The sequence below is a fragment of the Lissotriton helveticus genome, chromosome 2_1 (genome assembly GCF_964261635.1).
Source record: "Lissotriton helveticus chromosome 2_1, aLisHel1.1, whole genome shotgun sequence".
In the NCBI taxonomy this organism is placed as follows: domain Eukaryota; kingdom Metazoa; phylum Chordata; class Amphibia; order Caudata; family Salamandridae; genus Lissotriton; species Lissotriton helveticus.
In genome coordinates, this window is record NC_136059.1 from 1940505020 (window position 1) to 1940518699 (window position 13680).

The 13680-nt window shown below is 45.9% G+C and overlaps 1 protein-coding gene across 1 annotated transcript in view; it reads left to right on the top strand.

Moving 5' to 3' along the window:
* Nucleotides 1-13680, top strand: part of SMARCA5 (SNF2 related chromatin remodeling ATPase 5) — a 472009-nt gene that overhangs the window by 166645 nt on the left and 291684 nt on the right. Inside the window, 2 exon segments of the mRNA XM_078676875.1 lie at nucleotides 267-335; nucleotides 1089-1198. Coding sequence (XP_078533001.1) covers nucleotides 267-335; nucleotides 1089-1198 — 179 coding nt within the window.

Below are 13680 nucleotides of genomic sequence, written 5' to 3' on the forward strand. Positions count from 1 at the left end.
ATTATCAATCTACATGTGAAATATTTGTATGCAGATTTGTCCAATTCTTATAGGCTCAAGTGAACGGTAACATTGCCTCATGCTCTGTATACAAGGTTGTTTTGCAAGACTGGCAGGTGAGTTTTTTTTAAGCTGCAGCTTACCATTCATTGTAAAAATAGAGGTATTTATGCAATAATTTTAGAATGGTACATTTTTTTAAAATGTCCAAATGCTATTATTCTTACAGTAAGTTTGACAGTCAATCCTTGATTTTATCACTTTAGGATTTTGACTCGTGGTTTGATACCAACAACTGTCTTGGGGATCAGAAGTTAGTGGAGCGTCTTCATTTGGTGAGTATTGGTTTGCATTTTTGAGTTGCAAAATAGTATTTCCTTATGTAAAACTCAATCAAATTGAGGTGTTACTAGATGTCTTCTAACCCACTAAGTTGAATTAGATTTTTTTTTCTAGAGATCTCAGCACGGTGGGAATGCATTGCTGCTTTGTGATTTATCTGCGTTAGACATATTTGGCTTTTGCAACCAAGAATGCATGGTCTTTTCACATATGTATCTTCATGAGGTCTAGTTCGCCAACAAGTTACCTTGACTTCAATACTGTAAAAGTGATCTACTTAATTTTGAAAACCTCATTGTCACTTGGATATATTTTGGTTATTATTGTCTGTAGTATCATTTTTCTTTTAAAGCTTTATATTCTGAAACCTGGTGGACATGTTTTTATACATTGGGCTGTGTACTGTGGGTGGGGAGGATCATGAAGGTTCATGCACCATTAAAATGTATTCAGAAGTTAGCTTGATCTTTAGTGGCAGTATACTTCAGGGTATAATGTTGGTTCTTGGACTTCTTGACTGGATTAGTTCAAAATACTCTTACCCTTTTTATCTGCCCCATTCTGAGTGTTTCAGCTATAAATCGCTTTGCAATTGTCTTTTGTTGCAAGTCCGGAAGGGTCCCCAGAGTTTGTTTACACCCGATGCACATCTGGTTGCGGTAGCAGAGTTATGCAATTTCTCCTAATTAATTTGCTAAACCTGCCGAAAGAAGACCCATTTGATGCATGGATTTTCCTTACTACAGGTGCTACGTCCCTTCCTCCTTCGGCGTATAAAAGCTGATGTTGAGAAGAGTTTACCTCCAAAGAAAGAAGTTAAAATCTACGTTGGACTCAGCAAGATGCAACGAGAATGGTAATATACCCTTATAGTCTATGTAGTATTAGATATCTGTGAATTAAAGTTAATGGAAACTTTGTTTCCAATCAGACATTGAAGTTTGTAGACTGACCTGTTTAAATGAATTGATCCTGAAGGTAATTTATCTTTGTCTTTCTCTTCCATCCCTTCTGGAGCAGTCAGGGCTTTACTTTTCCCACTGATTCAAGGAGCACATACAGGCGCTCTTTTAGTATACTGTGGATTAAATGCACTGTCTAATCTAGTATGTGTTTGCAGCTTCTTGAGGAAATTGGCTTCTTTTTGTTCTCTTTCATACTGAAGTAGCACCACTATGGAAGCAGTCCGTTTCCTGCATTGTTGTGTGGCTGTAAGTGATACGTGGTCCAGGTTAATGCTGGTTGTATGTTAATGTACTGTTATTGTAGCTGATCCGTAATTGAGTGAGCTGTTTTATTTGGCTATTTTTCTGTGTGTGATACCTTTTTGTTTTATTTGGTGAGTATCCATTTTTAAGTTGGCAAATGCTTAAAAATAGGTTTGTAATTTAAACATTTACGCTTACTATGATGGCAATTTCCAAGAGTAAGCCTATTAGAAATTGGATGTCTATCCACCTCATTTAATAATCCCACGCGTTGTCCGGGTAATCCCTCAATCGCAAAATTAATGTGATCTCAAATCCCTGGTAGCCAATCTGAAGCAGTAACAAAGTTGAAATTCAAAACAATAAAAGATCCCATATTGAGTAAAATGGAATAAATTGATAAAAAATAAAAGTCCAAAAATGGGACCTAGAAATATGAATGTATAAAGTTTAAGGAGGAATAAATCCAAGAAGTGCAAGTACAGATTTTAGTCAATGGTCGCGATATACTGGTTCCTAGGCGCAATCTGAGACTGACTAATCTGATTTGATAAACCAACCAGGTTTGCCCTGTTCAAAGATTTTACTTTCTGACTTGGTCTGTAAAAGTCCCAATCCTCCACTGCAGTACACTTCTAAAGCCCCAAGATCTCAGGGGTGGCTCCTAGAGACTTGCAAGTTGTCTGGGAGAGGCCAATGTCAGGGTCTAGTTTAGGTGCCACTGTTCAGTTGCAGGAAAGGCTTCTTGTAGCTTGTATCACTGTAGCTTGATCAGGATGTCTGCTTTCGGACCCTTGGAGTCTACTTGATTGTCCTAGGTACAAGAGTGAGCAGGTCCAGTTCTTTAGGGCTCTTCTCAGATAAAACACAGTAGGTCTAGGACTGTTCTGAAGTGAGTGCCAGAAGAGGTCACGTTTTGCCTGGTACGAGCTAATGGGTGCGATTGGCTAAACATTTTGGGGCCAACCCTACCTATTTTGGGCATTTTCATTATGGCGAAAGTCTTCGGTAACACTAAACTTTAGCTCTAGGTGTGTGTGGGGAGTGTCCTCCCACATCTAACACTAAAATCCTATGTGAGGCAGCTATGGTACCACCAATAAATCCAGAAGTCTAGTTGGACAAAAGCAGGGGTTTCCAGCAACCACACAGTACATACAATAGAAAGATCTTGGCAGTCTGTTTCTTTTCTTTCAAGTGTGCCCCAAGTGTTTCATGTCAACCCTAGCAGGAAGTTCAAGCAGGATTTGACGCTATGTCAAAACCGAATTCTCACAGCCCCCATCCTGTATTTTGGGATGTTCAGAGAAGTACCGTACTCTCTGCCCAGTCAGGTCGACTCGATCGCAATGAACTATTGTGTGACTTCTTGCAGGAGTTTTCAGAAAATTCAGGGAGGTAACATTTTACATTCTTTAAGTTATTTTTCCCAAATATTTTTTACAAATCGGACTTCACCATTGAATTGCATTTTAGACAATTGTTTTGATGCATTTGTTTATTGGCTTTTTAGGTACATATTAGAACAGCAATAAACAAGGCTTGGCATCGTTCAATAGAGAAAAGCTATGTCGCTGCATAACTGCGACCCAGTGCTTAACACAATAAAGCGCATTGAATGAGGGCTAGACTTTGGCAATAGCTGATCCTAATTGGGATTTCTATCCTATCTATCTATCTATCTATCTATCTATCTATCATCAGTGTTACCACTTGTCCATCATTGCTTTCTAGTTTATATACCTTCCTATATAATGATGCATTATGGGTGAGTTAGTTTTAAAGTTACAATTGGAAAAATAAAACTTGTTTCGCAGAATAAACAGTACATAATATATAGTCCTTGCTGTCAACATTAGAATTGTTCATAATTCTCAATTGTACAGTTTGTATCCCCATTATTTTAGTCGCTTATCACTATAGGAATTTCCTATTTTAACCATTGTATAGGTTGAAAGACGACTTAAACAAAGAATAACACATCTATCACTTAAAATGCTTTCACTTATTCATTTGTAATGTAGTCTTTAGTATAGGCTAAGTGCCCAGGGTTTCAAATTTGTACAAATTGGTTCATACTTCTTAGTAATGGCTAAGTGCCTTTCCAATTCATGGTCTTATTAATGTTGCAGCAGTTCTGGTTTCAATGGTTGTTTAAGCAGTCCAATTACAATATTTAATCATATACAGTTCACAGGTGGACGTGCATCTCTTCGTCCATATTTAATCCCCTCGGCATTTTTGTTTGAAATCTGATGATCAGGCGCGACTCCAATCGTCTGAGTAGTTGTTTCCTATTCCCTCCTCTTTCATGTTGAGGGATGGTAGCAAGTCCACTGTAGCGAACATCTTTCCATGTTTTTCCAGTATGTTTGGACATCTGTTTAGCTATAGCGTAGGACATGTCGCCATTCTGAATTGCCCTAATATGTTCCAGGATCCTTTTGTGCAATGGACAAGTAGTCATTCCAATATAATTTTTACCACATGCACATGTTAGCATATATACCACATAAGTTGTTTTGCATGTGATAGTATCCTCCACATTGAAGATCTTGCCATGTGGATCTTTCAAAGATTTCAAAGACTGGCCTATAGTACATGCCTTGCATTGATAACATTTATTAAAGTCATTTTGTTTCGATGTTAACCAGTCCTTTTTCTTTTTCAATTGAAAATGGCTTCTCACCAGTTTGTCTTGTAGTGATTGTGGTCTCCTATAGGTCATTTGCAGATGATCTCCAAGTTGTCCACCAATGTCCGGGTCCTTCTTTAGGACATTCCAATATTTATTCAATATTTTTCTCACATTTTGACTTTCTTTGCTGTAGGTTATCATCATCCTAATGGGTTCAGGTTGTTTTTTTGTTGTTGTATCCAATTTTGCTTTGTTGATCAATGTTTCTGTTCTATTCAAAGCTCTAGCTTTTAGTTCTCCTTTTTTTTCATCATTGTAGCTGTACTCTTTTGAGGAATCTCTTGGCAGTTTCTTTGTATTTACAGTTCATTTCTTTCATATAGGAACAATTTCTTTTCATCCTAATGAATTCCCCATAAGGGATACTTTTTTTCAGATTTGTAGGATGAAAACTTTCTCCATGCAATATACTGTTCGTCGCCGTGGATTTGCGGTGGACTGTTTCAATTTGTCCATTTGCCACATAGACCCTGGTATCTAGAAAAACTATTTCCTTATCACTAATTGTGGATGTGAATCTTAATCCTAATTCATTGTTGTTTAGTTCATCCAGATACCTGTTAAATTCCACGGTTGTACCATTCCAGATCAGGAAAAGGTCATCGATAAATCGGAGCCAGAGTACGACCTTGGATGTATAATGGTCATACTCTTCTCCCCAAGCTGTTGTTCTCTCCCACCAACCCATTGCTAGGTTGGCGTAGCTTGGGGAAAATGTCAAGTCAGTCAAGTCAAGTCAGAAGATTTATATAGCGCACTACATACCCAGAGGGTTTCAAGGCGCTTAGGAGGGGGAGGAGGATTATTTGTCAAATATCCATGTTTTAAGCTGTTTTCTGAATGCTAGGTGGTTCTGGGTGAGACGGAGGTAAGCGGGGAGTGAGTTCCATGTTTTAGCAGCTAGGTATGAAAAGGACCTGCCTCCCATGGTGGTCTTGTTGATGCGAGGTATAGTGGCCAGGGCTAGGCTGGAAGAGCGAAGTTGGCGGGAGGGGGTGTAGAAGGACAGTCGAGAGTTGAGGCAATCTGGTCCGATGTCGTAGAGTGATTTGTGTGCGTGGGTAAGCAGTCGGAAAGTGATTCTCTTGTTGACGGGTAGCCAGTGGAGGTCTTTAAGGTGGCCAGAGATGTGTTCGTTGCGTGGGATGTCTAATATGAGTCTGGCTGAGGCGTTTTGGATTCGTTGGAGTTTCTTCTGGAGTTTAGCGGTGGTACCTGCGTAGAGGGTGTTTCCGTAGTCCAGTCGGCTCGTGACCAGAGCGTGGGTGACTGTTTTCCTTGTTTCGGAGGGGATCCAGCGAAATGTTTTTCTGAGCATGCAAAGAATGTTGAAGCAGGAAGAGGATACCGCGTTGACTTGTCTGTTCATTGAGAGTGAAGAATCTAGGATGACGCCAAGGTTCCGTGCGTGGTCTGTCGGGATGGGTGCTTTTCCGAGGGCTTCCGGCCACCAGGAGTCGTCCCAAGCAGAGGGGGATGAGCCTAAGATGAGGACTTCTGTTTTGTCCGAGTTCAGTTTCAGACGGCTTTGTTTCATCCATTCGGCAACTTCTTTCATTCCTTCGTGTAGGTTAGTTTTGGCGGTGCTGGGGTCATTGGTGAGAGAAAGGATCAGTTGAGTGTCGTCCGCGTAAGAGATGATGTTGAGGTTGTGTCGGCGTGCGATGGCCGCGAGGGGGCTCATGTATACGTTGAAGAGGGTGGGGCTGAGTGAGGATCCTTGAGGTACGCCGCAGATGACTTCAGAGGCCTCGGACTTGAATGGAGGAAGGCGGACTCTCTGGGTTCTTCCGGTGAGGAACGAAGTGATCCATTCAAGTGCTTTTCCTTGAATTCCGATATTATTGAGGCGTTGTAGAAGGGTGCTGTGGCAGACTGTATCGAATGCTGCAGAGAGGTCGAGGAGGATGAGGGCGACTGTGTCTCCATTATCCAGTAGGGTTCGAATGTCGTCTGTTGCTGCGATGAGGGCGGTCTCAGTGCTGTGTTTTGCTCGGAAGCCAGATTGTGAGGGGTCGAGGGATTTGTTGGCTTCGAGGAAGGCGGCGAGCTGGTTGTTGACGGCTTTCTCGATGACTTTGGCCGGGAATGGAAGAAGCGAGATGGGGCGGTAATTTTTGAGTTCGGTGGGGTCCGCTGTTGGTTTTTTCAGAAGGGCGGTGAGTTCAGCGTGTTTCCAGACTTCTGGGAAGGTAGCGGAGTTGAAGGAGCAGTTGATGACGTCTCGGAGGTGCGGTGCTATGACGGAGTCTGCTTTGTTGAAGATGTGGTGAGGGCATGGGTCTGTGGGGGATCCTGAGTGGATGGAGTTCATCAGGCGGATGGTGTCCTCTGTGGAGATTGGGTTCCAGGCGTTAAGGGTGTTCACGGGGGGAAGATGGTCAGCAGATGGTGGGGTGGGTTGGTTTCCGGGTTGGTTGTCAAAGCTGTTGTGGATGTCTGCAATCTTGTTGTGGAAGAATGAGGCTAGGGAGTCGCAGAGGGCTTGAGAAGGGGTGATGTCGTTGGAATTGGCCGAGGGATGGGAAAATTCCTTGACGATGTTGAAAAGTTCCTTGCTGTTGTGGGCGTTGTTGTCAAGTCGATCCTTGAATGCTGTTTTCTTCGCTTTTCGGATCAGTTGGTGGTGAGTGCGGGTGGCGCTTTTGAAGGTGTCCTTGGTGCTGGTGGTTGGGTCTTTTTTCCAGGCCTTTTCAAGGGAGCGGCAGAGTTTCTTGGACTTCTTGAGATCGTCGTTGAACCATGATGCCTTCTTGCTGCCAGGTTTGCTTTGTCGTTTTTTCAGTGGTGCTAAGGTGTCGGCGGTGTTGGATAACCATAGGGTGAGGTTGGCGGCGGCTTCGTTAGCGTTAGAAGAGAGGGCTGGGGTGTTTCGAAGAAGCGATGCGGAAATCTGGTCGATGGTGATTTTGTTTGTTTCTTTGCAGGGTAGGTTGGGAGTGGTTGATGGGTTTCGGCTTGTTGTAGGTGAAGTGAACGCAGCTGTGGTCAGTCCAGAGGAGATCCGTAGTGTGGCTGAAGGAGACATGATTGCTGGATGTGAAGATGGGGTCGAGTGTGTGACCTGCGATGTGGGTGGGGGAAGTGACTAGTTGTTTAAGTCCGAGGTTGTCCACGAGGGTGGTGGTGTTGCGGTCGTGACTCTTTTCAAGGTGAAAGTTGAGGTCTCCCAGAAGGATGTAGTCTTTGGAGGGGAGCGCGTGTGGGGTGATGAAGTCTGTGATGTCTTCACTGAATTTAGTGCGGGGTCCTGGTGGTCTGTAGAGGAGGGTGCCTCTGAGTGTGGTCTTGGGGTCGATGTGGATCTGGAAGTGGAGGTGTTCGGAGTTGGCGAGGTTGGCGTCAGAGCTGGTTGAGATGCGGATAGATTTCTTATGGACGATTGCGATTCCTCCTCCTGTGTGGCTGGTACGGTCTTTGTGAGTGATCTTATAGTCTTCAGGGATGGCAATGGTGATGTCAGGTGCGGAGGAAGCGTTCATCCATGTTTCTGTCAGGAAGGCGATGTCCGGAGAAATGGTGTCTAGTAGATTCCAAAGGTCAATGGCGTGTCTGTGGACCGAGCGGGTGTTGAGAAGGATGCATTGTAGGTGGTTGGGGTCGGGGATCTGTGCTGTGGGCGTAGCGGAGATGTTGACGGTGCCGATGAATTTGCAGGAGTAGCATGAGAAAGGTCCGTGGGTGTGTCCAGGAGCGGCTTGGACGCAGTTGGGGGCGCGACCGGGGTTAAGGGCTAGGAGGGAGGCGGCATCGTAGGTAATGCGGGGGGGCAGGGCAGCGTGAGGGGCAGGGGGTCTGGCGCTGGGCGCGGTCCAGGCGCGGACGGGCGTAGACGGGCTTACCTTTGGCGCACCTTCGGCGCGGGTTGGGCGCGGTAGCTGCGCGTGAACGCTGCGCGCGGGAATAACTGTCATATATGGATGGTGAAGGGGTGAGGGCGGCTCAGCTGGGGGGGCGTGGCGGGCTCAAGGGACGGAGCACAACAACAACAACAAGAAGCTCAAAATGGAGGGCAGGGCGCCGGGGGATCTCACCGATAATGCACCGGTTTACCTGAAATGACCGAGTAAAGTCAAGTAAATGCACACCTTTTCACAGCGCCAAAACAGTGCAGCTCACAAATAACAATGCGCAGGACTAATAGAAATGAACGAGCAATGGCAGGTAAATGCTTTTCACAGCGCTAAATAGTGCAGCTACCAGATAACAATGCGCAGGACTAATAAAAATGAGCGAGCAGTGGTAGGTAAATGCACACGCCTTCACAATGCCAAACAGTGCAGCTTAAGAATAACGATACCAAATGTTACACAGAGCGCAGGCAGGGGAGCGATCTCTCGAGGAGTCTGGGTCAGACGGCGGCACTGATCCTACTGGATCTCAGTGCCGCCTTCGATACGGTTTCCCACCAGATCCTTTTACATCGTCTGGTGGAGGCAGGAGTTGGAGAGGTAGCACTGGAGTGGTTTCGCTCATTTCTTAAGGATCGCACCTTTAAAGTTTCTACCCCTCCTTTTGTCTCTGCTCCTCGATCTATTCTTCAAGGTGTCCCTCAAGGATCGGCCCTTAGCCCTACCTTATTTAACTTATATGTTCAGCCGTTGGTGGAGGTAGCCCACAGTTTTGGTCTCTCCTTGGTGTCATACGCCGATGACACGCAGCTGGCGGTGGCACTTAATGGTGATTCCCACATGGACGCCCCCGCCTTTCAGTCAGCTCTTAAAGCCGTGGCAGGCTGGATGGCGAACAACCGACTTCAACTCAATGCCTCTAAGACCGAGGTTATCATCTTTGGTAAGGATAGAGGGTTATGGGGAGATCAATGGTGGCCTTCTGAACTAGGTCCCGTTCCCACTCCCGTGGAGGAAGTCAGAAACCTTGGGGTGTGGTTTGATAAACTTTCTTTTACCTCCCACACAAAACGTGTGGCAGGCACATGTTTTGGTACTATGCAGTGTCTTCGACCCATCTTCAAGTTTTTTGATGCGGACACTCGACAGATCATAGTCCAAGCTCTGGTTCTTACCAGACTGGACTACGCTAGTTCTCTATTTTTGGGCCTGAATCAGGCAGAGCTAACTCGCCTCCAGAGGGTCCAAAATGCGGCGGCCAGGATGCTGGTTGGCCTTCCGAAGTTCGTCTCTGCCCGTCGAACTATCCAAGATCTCCATTGGCTACCTGTGGGGCAAAGAATTAAGTTTAAAGCTCTATGCTTAACTTTTAAAATTCTTAAATTAGCTTCCCCTCCCATTCTGTTGCAGACTATCCTTCATTATGTCCCCTCTAGAGCCCTTCGATCCGCTGGATTAAATCTTGCCATTGTGCCACGCTTCAAAAAAGCTAGAATGGGCGGACGGTCTTTTTCAGTGTTGGCGGCAGCTCTCTGGAACTCTCTGCCTGCCCCTCTCCGTTCCATTCCCGACCTGTTCCCGTTTAGAAAGGCACTAAAAACCTTCCTATTTTCTACAGTTTAGTCCTATTTGCTGGTTCTATTTGCTGGGTCATCTCTACTATGTTGTGTTACACAATCTCCAAAGCGCCGGGACGCCACTTGGCTGTGGCAGCTGTGCGCTATATAAAAATAAAATAACATAACATAACATATGCGCGTGTGTGTGGTGGAGGGCCCGGGAAACGGCTGTGTGTGTGTGTGCTGCAGGTGCACCCTGGGTTGTAGTATAGCTTAGAGCTGCACGGATGGTTTTCTGAGCCCTGATATTCATAGTCCTAATTACGGACACAGCGTAGCTCGTTTTGTTAGATACATTTTCAGAAGCATCTTTTATGAAAGGCACACCTCCCTTTCTCGTGCATCGTAGAGTCAAGGGCATGGACGGTAGTCTTTCTTTCATGTGGCTTGTGCATGGCAGACACAGATGCAGCTAATAGCGCAGTGTGCAGAATTTCAGCCTTTGTCTGTCAATGCAAGGAACAAAACAGTAAATGCATCTGCTCACTGGGATGTGCAGCCATCGTCATTGTACGCTCACGATGGAGATATTTGCACAATTCTGCCATGGGGTCTGGGCACTGCGTATGCGGTGAACACAGTCCAAATGGAACAATATCCACAGTGCCTGGTTGCAACCCTGCGCCTAATTGTTTAGCATTATTGCAGAAAGACCGCATTACTGTGAGTGTATATTATGGCACAGGTTAGCGCGGTCAGGAGATGCTGGATTCTTTCTCCAATGCCTGTTGGTGCAGTTATTCACAGCGGTCTGGCCTATGCGTTCCTAATCAAGGTTAGAGACTTCAGAGCATACATCAAAATTTGAATCCAAAATTTAAATGAAGATGCGCTTGCATGCTTTTGTGCTCTGAGAATGCAACCTGCTGCTGACAAACATGCATCAATTTGGAAGGTAGTTTGCCATCTGCGATTGTCGACGACCTCTGCTTTTGGTTAAAAAAACAACAACAATGTATCAAGGTCATCTTTCATTCATATTGTAGCATTCAACGGAGGGACCCAATAGGAGTCATCACTGCACCAGATTTTGGGTTATATCATTTACCCTGCCCATGCGCAGTTTGCCCCTTACTGTTTTCATCTTCCACCCTTTCATGCCGTATCTGGCGGTGGAAGCAGAAATTGCTTCGCCTTATAACCTTTCAGGGATATTATGCCATTCCAGCAGTAGACCAGTTAGTGATGTTAACCCGGTACATTGCACCCATTGGGTCTGGTACAAACTGAGGGAACGAGCTAACATACTCCCTGCATACTGCTTTTGGGTAGACCTTTTCAGTAACCTGATTGGAGCCAAAAGCACAGGCGTAGTTACAATGGCTGGGAATTGACGCAATGGGCAGCATTTTCCCAGTTGTCAGTTTTCTGACAATACAGGCAGTACACACCTGAATTTCTTCTGGGATTTCTGCATACATGTTGTAAGGCAGTCTACATACCTGTCCAACAGAACTCCAATTGTTTCCACCAATCTTACAGCTGGTATCTCGCCAAGTTCCACACTTTGAGTACTTGTTTCAACATGTACCAACATGCACCATTGGGAGATTGTTGGGTGTGGTCTGAGAGTGAGGGGAGGCAAATCTAGGGCATTCACTCAGCTATGCTGAATGGCTCCACTGTGGTACTCAAACCAGTGAGTGCTTTAACCGAAAGCATAGGTGGTGACAGTACAGATATCTCCACAGGGTGCACCACACAACGTAGAGCCTGTTTAATTGCGGTTGGAGGAAGGATGTGAGATGGTACTGCTGTTACGCTGCCACTTTCTTAACCTAGACTGAAGGTGGTTGTAGGAAAGTGCGCTTTTGTTGCAGTTGTCCTCCCACTTTTTACCCCCTTTTTAGCTACTGGATACTGCTGTCGGGTACTGTGGGGAGCAGAAACTAACTTTCAGGGAAGCGTAAGTATATTCCCTCACCCACCAAACATTTACAGGGTTTCACTGATAGAACCCCAAGGGCAGCACCATGCAAGTTATATCCAAAGGAAGTACAGTGACAAGCTGAGTGGGAACAGCAGTTTTGTGCATACATTCCCTGTCTCAACCATAAGACCCTTTTCTCTATGCACGCAAGTTTCCAGGCATTCACCCACATTTGACAAGTCACGCACAGATCTGGACGGAGGATTGGACCCATATTATGGAACTCTGGATTTTCCTAGGAAATGGTAGTAGGCTGCCTCCTATCAGGAGTAAAGGGAAATAGAAATTTGCCAATGTACTTCAGTCATGTTCCAAGAAGCCTCTTTCCCCGCAAAGCCTGGTATAAGGAGACATTAGTCACTGTCCAGCTGGGATGGGTGCATTTAGGCATAACCCTTACCTCTTTTGTCACCTGCCATGAACCAAGCATGGTTCACCTCCTGCAGATACACGGATTGTCAAGTTTACTGTTTGAGCACCACAGGTGAAGCCCAGCAAATCGAAACCGTTTCAGTGTGGTCCTGATTTTCCAGCCATAAAGTACTTTAATCCATACAAGTACCTAATATGTTTCCCTTATGTTTCCCTGTTGTTTCATCCTTCTCCCCTCACTTAACAGTTGGTGATTATTTTACATTCAAATAGTTCCTATTTCCGTAGAACAGGAACCTTTGTTTTCAGTGTTTTGGCATCTTATGCTTCCCTGAAAAAGCGTTGATATACCTATCTTACTTCATCCCGTTTGCCCACTTCTGCCACCTCTCATTCTCCCTGATTCTCCTTGATCTTTGTGTAGCTTTTAACGCCATTTACCATCCTAAAATACTTGGCATTCCGAAGAACCTTGGTATGATAGGCTCCGCATTCTACTGGTTCTCTTCTTACTAATCTAACCGGTCTTTGATGGTTTTTATTGGTTTTAATTGTAGTCGAGAACTGACACTGATTTTGTGGGAGTGTGTTGCTCCCATTGTAAAGCTGCATCATTGGACTCACTGTGTATCATGCTTTTTAGGTCGAGCTAGAGTTGCGCATGCGTAGCATGCGGTCTAGCTCGACAACTATTGTATTCAGTTTCCTGGGAATCTGAGACAGCGTTCGGCCACGCGCCTCTGCTGTCTCAGATTTGTCCTCGTGATCGCGCTTTTCCTGCTGGCTGTTTGCTGTGTGTGCGCTGTTTCGCTTTCGGGTTTGTGTTTCTCAAGATGTGTAGTGCTGGGTGCAGACAGACACTCGCGTACACACTCCCTCCTCCCCCCCCACCCCCCCACGGTCATCGGGCTCTTTTAACACACAAACACGCATACATACACACACACGCGCGCACACATCCCCCTCACACCCCACTCACCAGGTTCTTGTCGCGTGTCCCTCGGCAGCCAGCGGGTCATTCTTGTTAACAGGCGGGGGCCGCGGGGCACTCCACGAGCACGGGAGCCCCGCTAGCTGAGACGCAAATCTTCCGGCGGGCACAGCAGCGCGGCTCCTGTCTGCTTCCTGTATTAGTCCGGCCCCGCCCCCGTCCCAACAAAGGTTGCCTGGCTTCCTGTTGAAGCCGGGCTGCGGCGGTGAGTTTGCTTGTTATATAAGGCCCTGTCTTTTACATGCTTGTGGTAGGAACATGAGGTGGAACCAAGATTAGGCAGCTGGGGAGGGTCATTGGCTGGTGCTCACACATTCCCTGTACAGTGCATGGATAATACCCAAGTCCTATATGAACTGCAGGTGACTCTGCCGGGATGTGACGCTTCGGGACCACGGACCAATCCAAGAGCTGCATTGACTCTGCTGTTGCTCGGTGCCCGTCCTGGGACGCCGGCCAGACTCCCTGGAGACGGGATAATCTGCGAGGAGTTATCTCGCAGCCCCTTGTATTGTGTGAATGATGTGATTCTCTCCTGGAATTTTCAGAATGTCAGGGCCGATGGGGTGTGCGCGTGCAGAACGAGTGACAAGGTGAATGGAATGGATAAATGAACTAGTGAATGTATGCTCGCGGCGAGTAAATGGGTTGCTGAATATTCTGACGCAT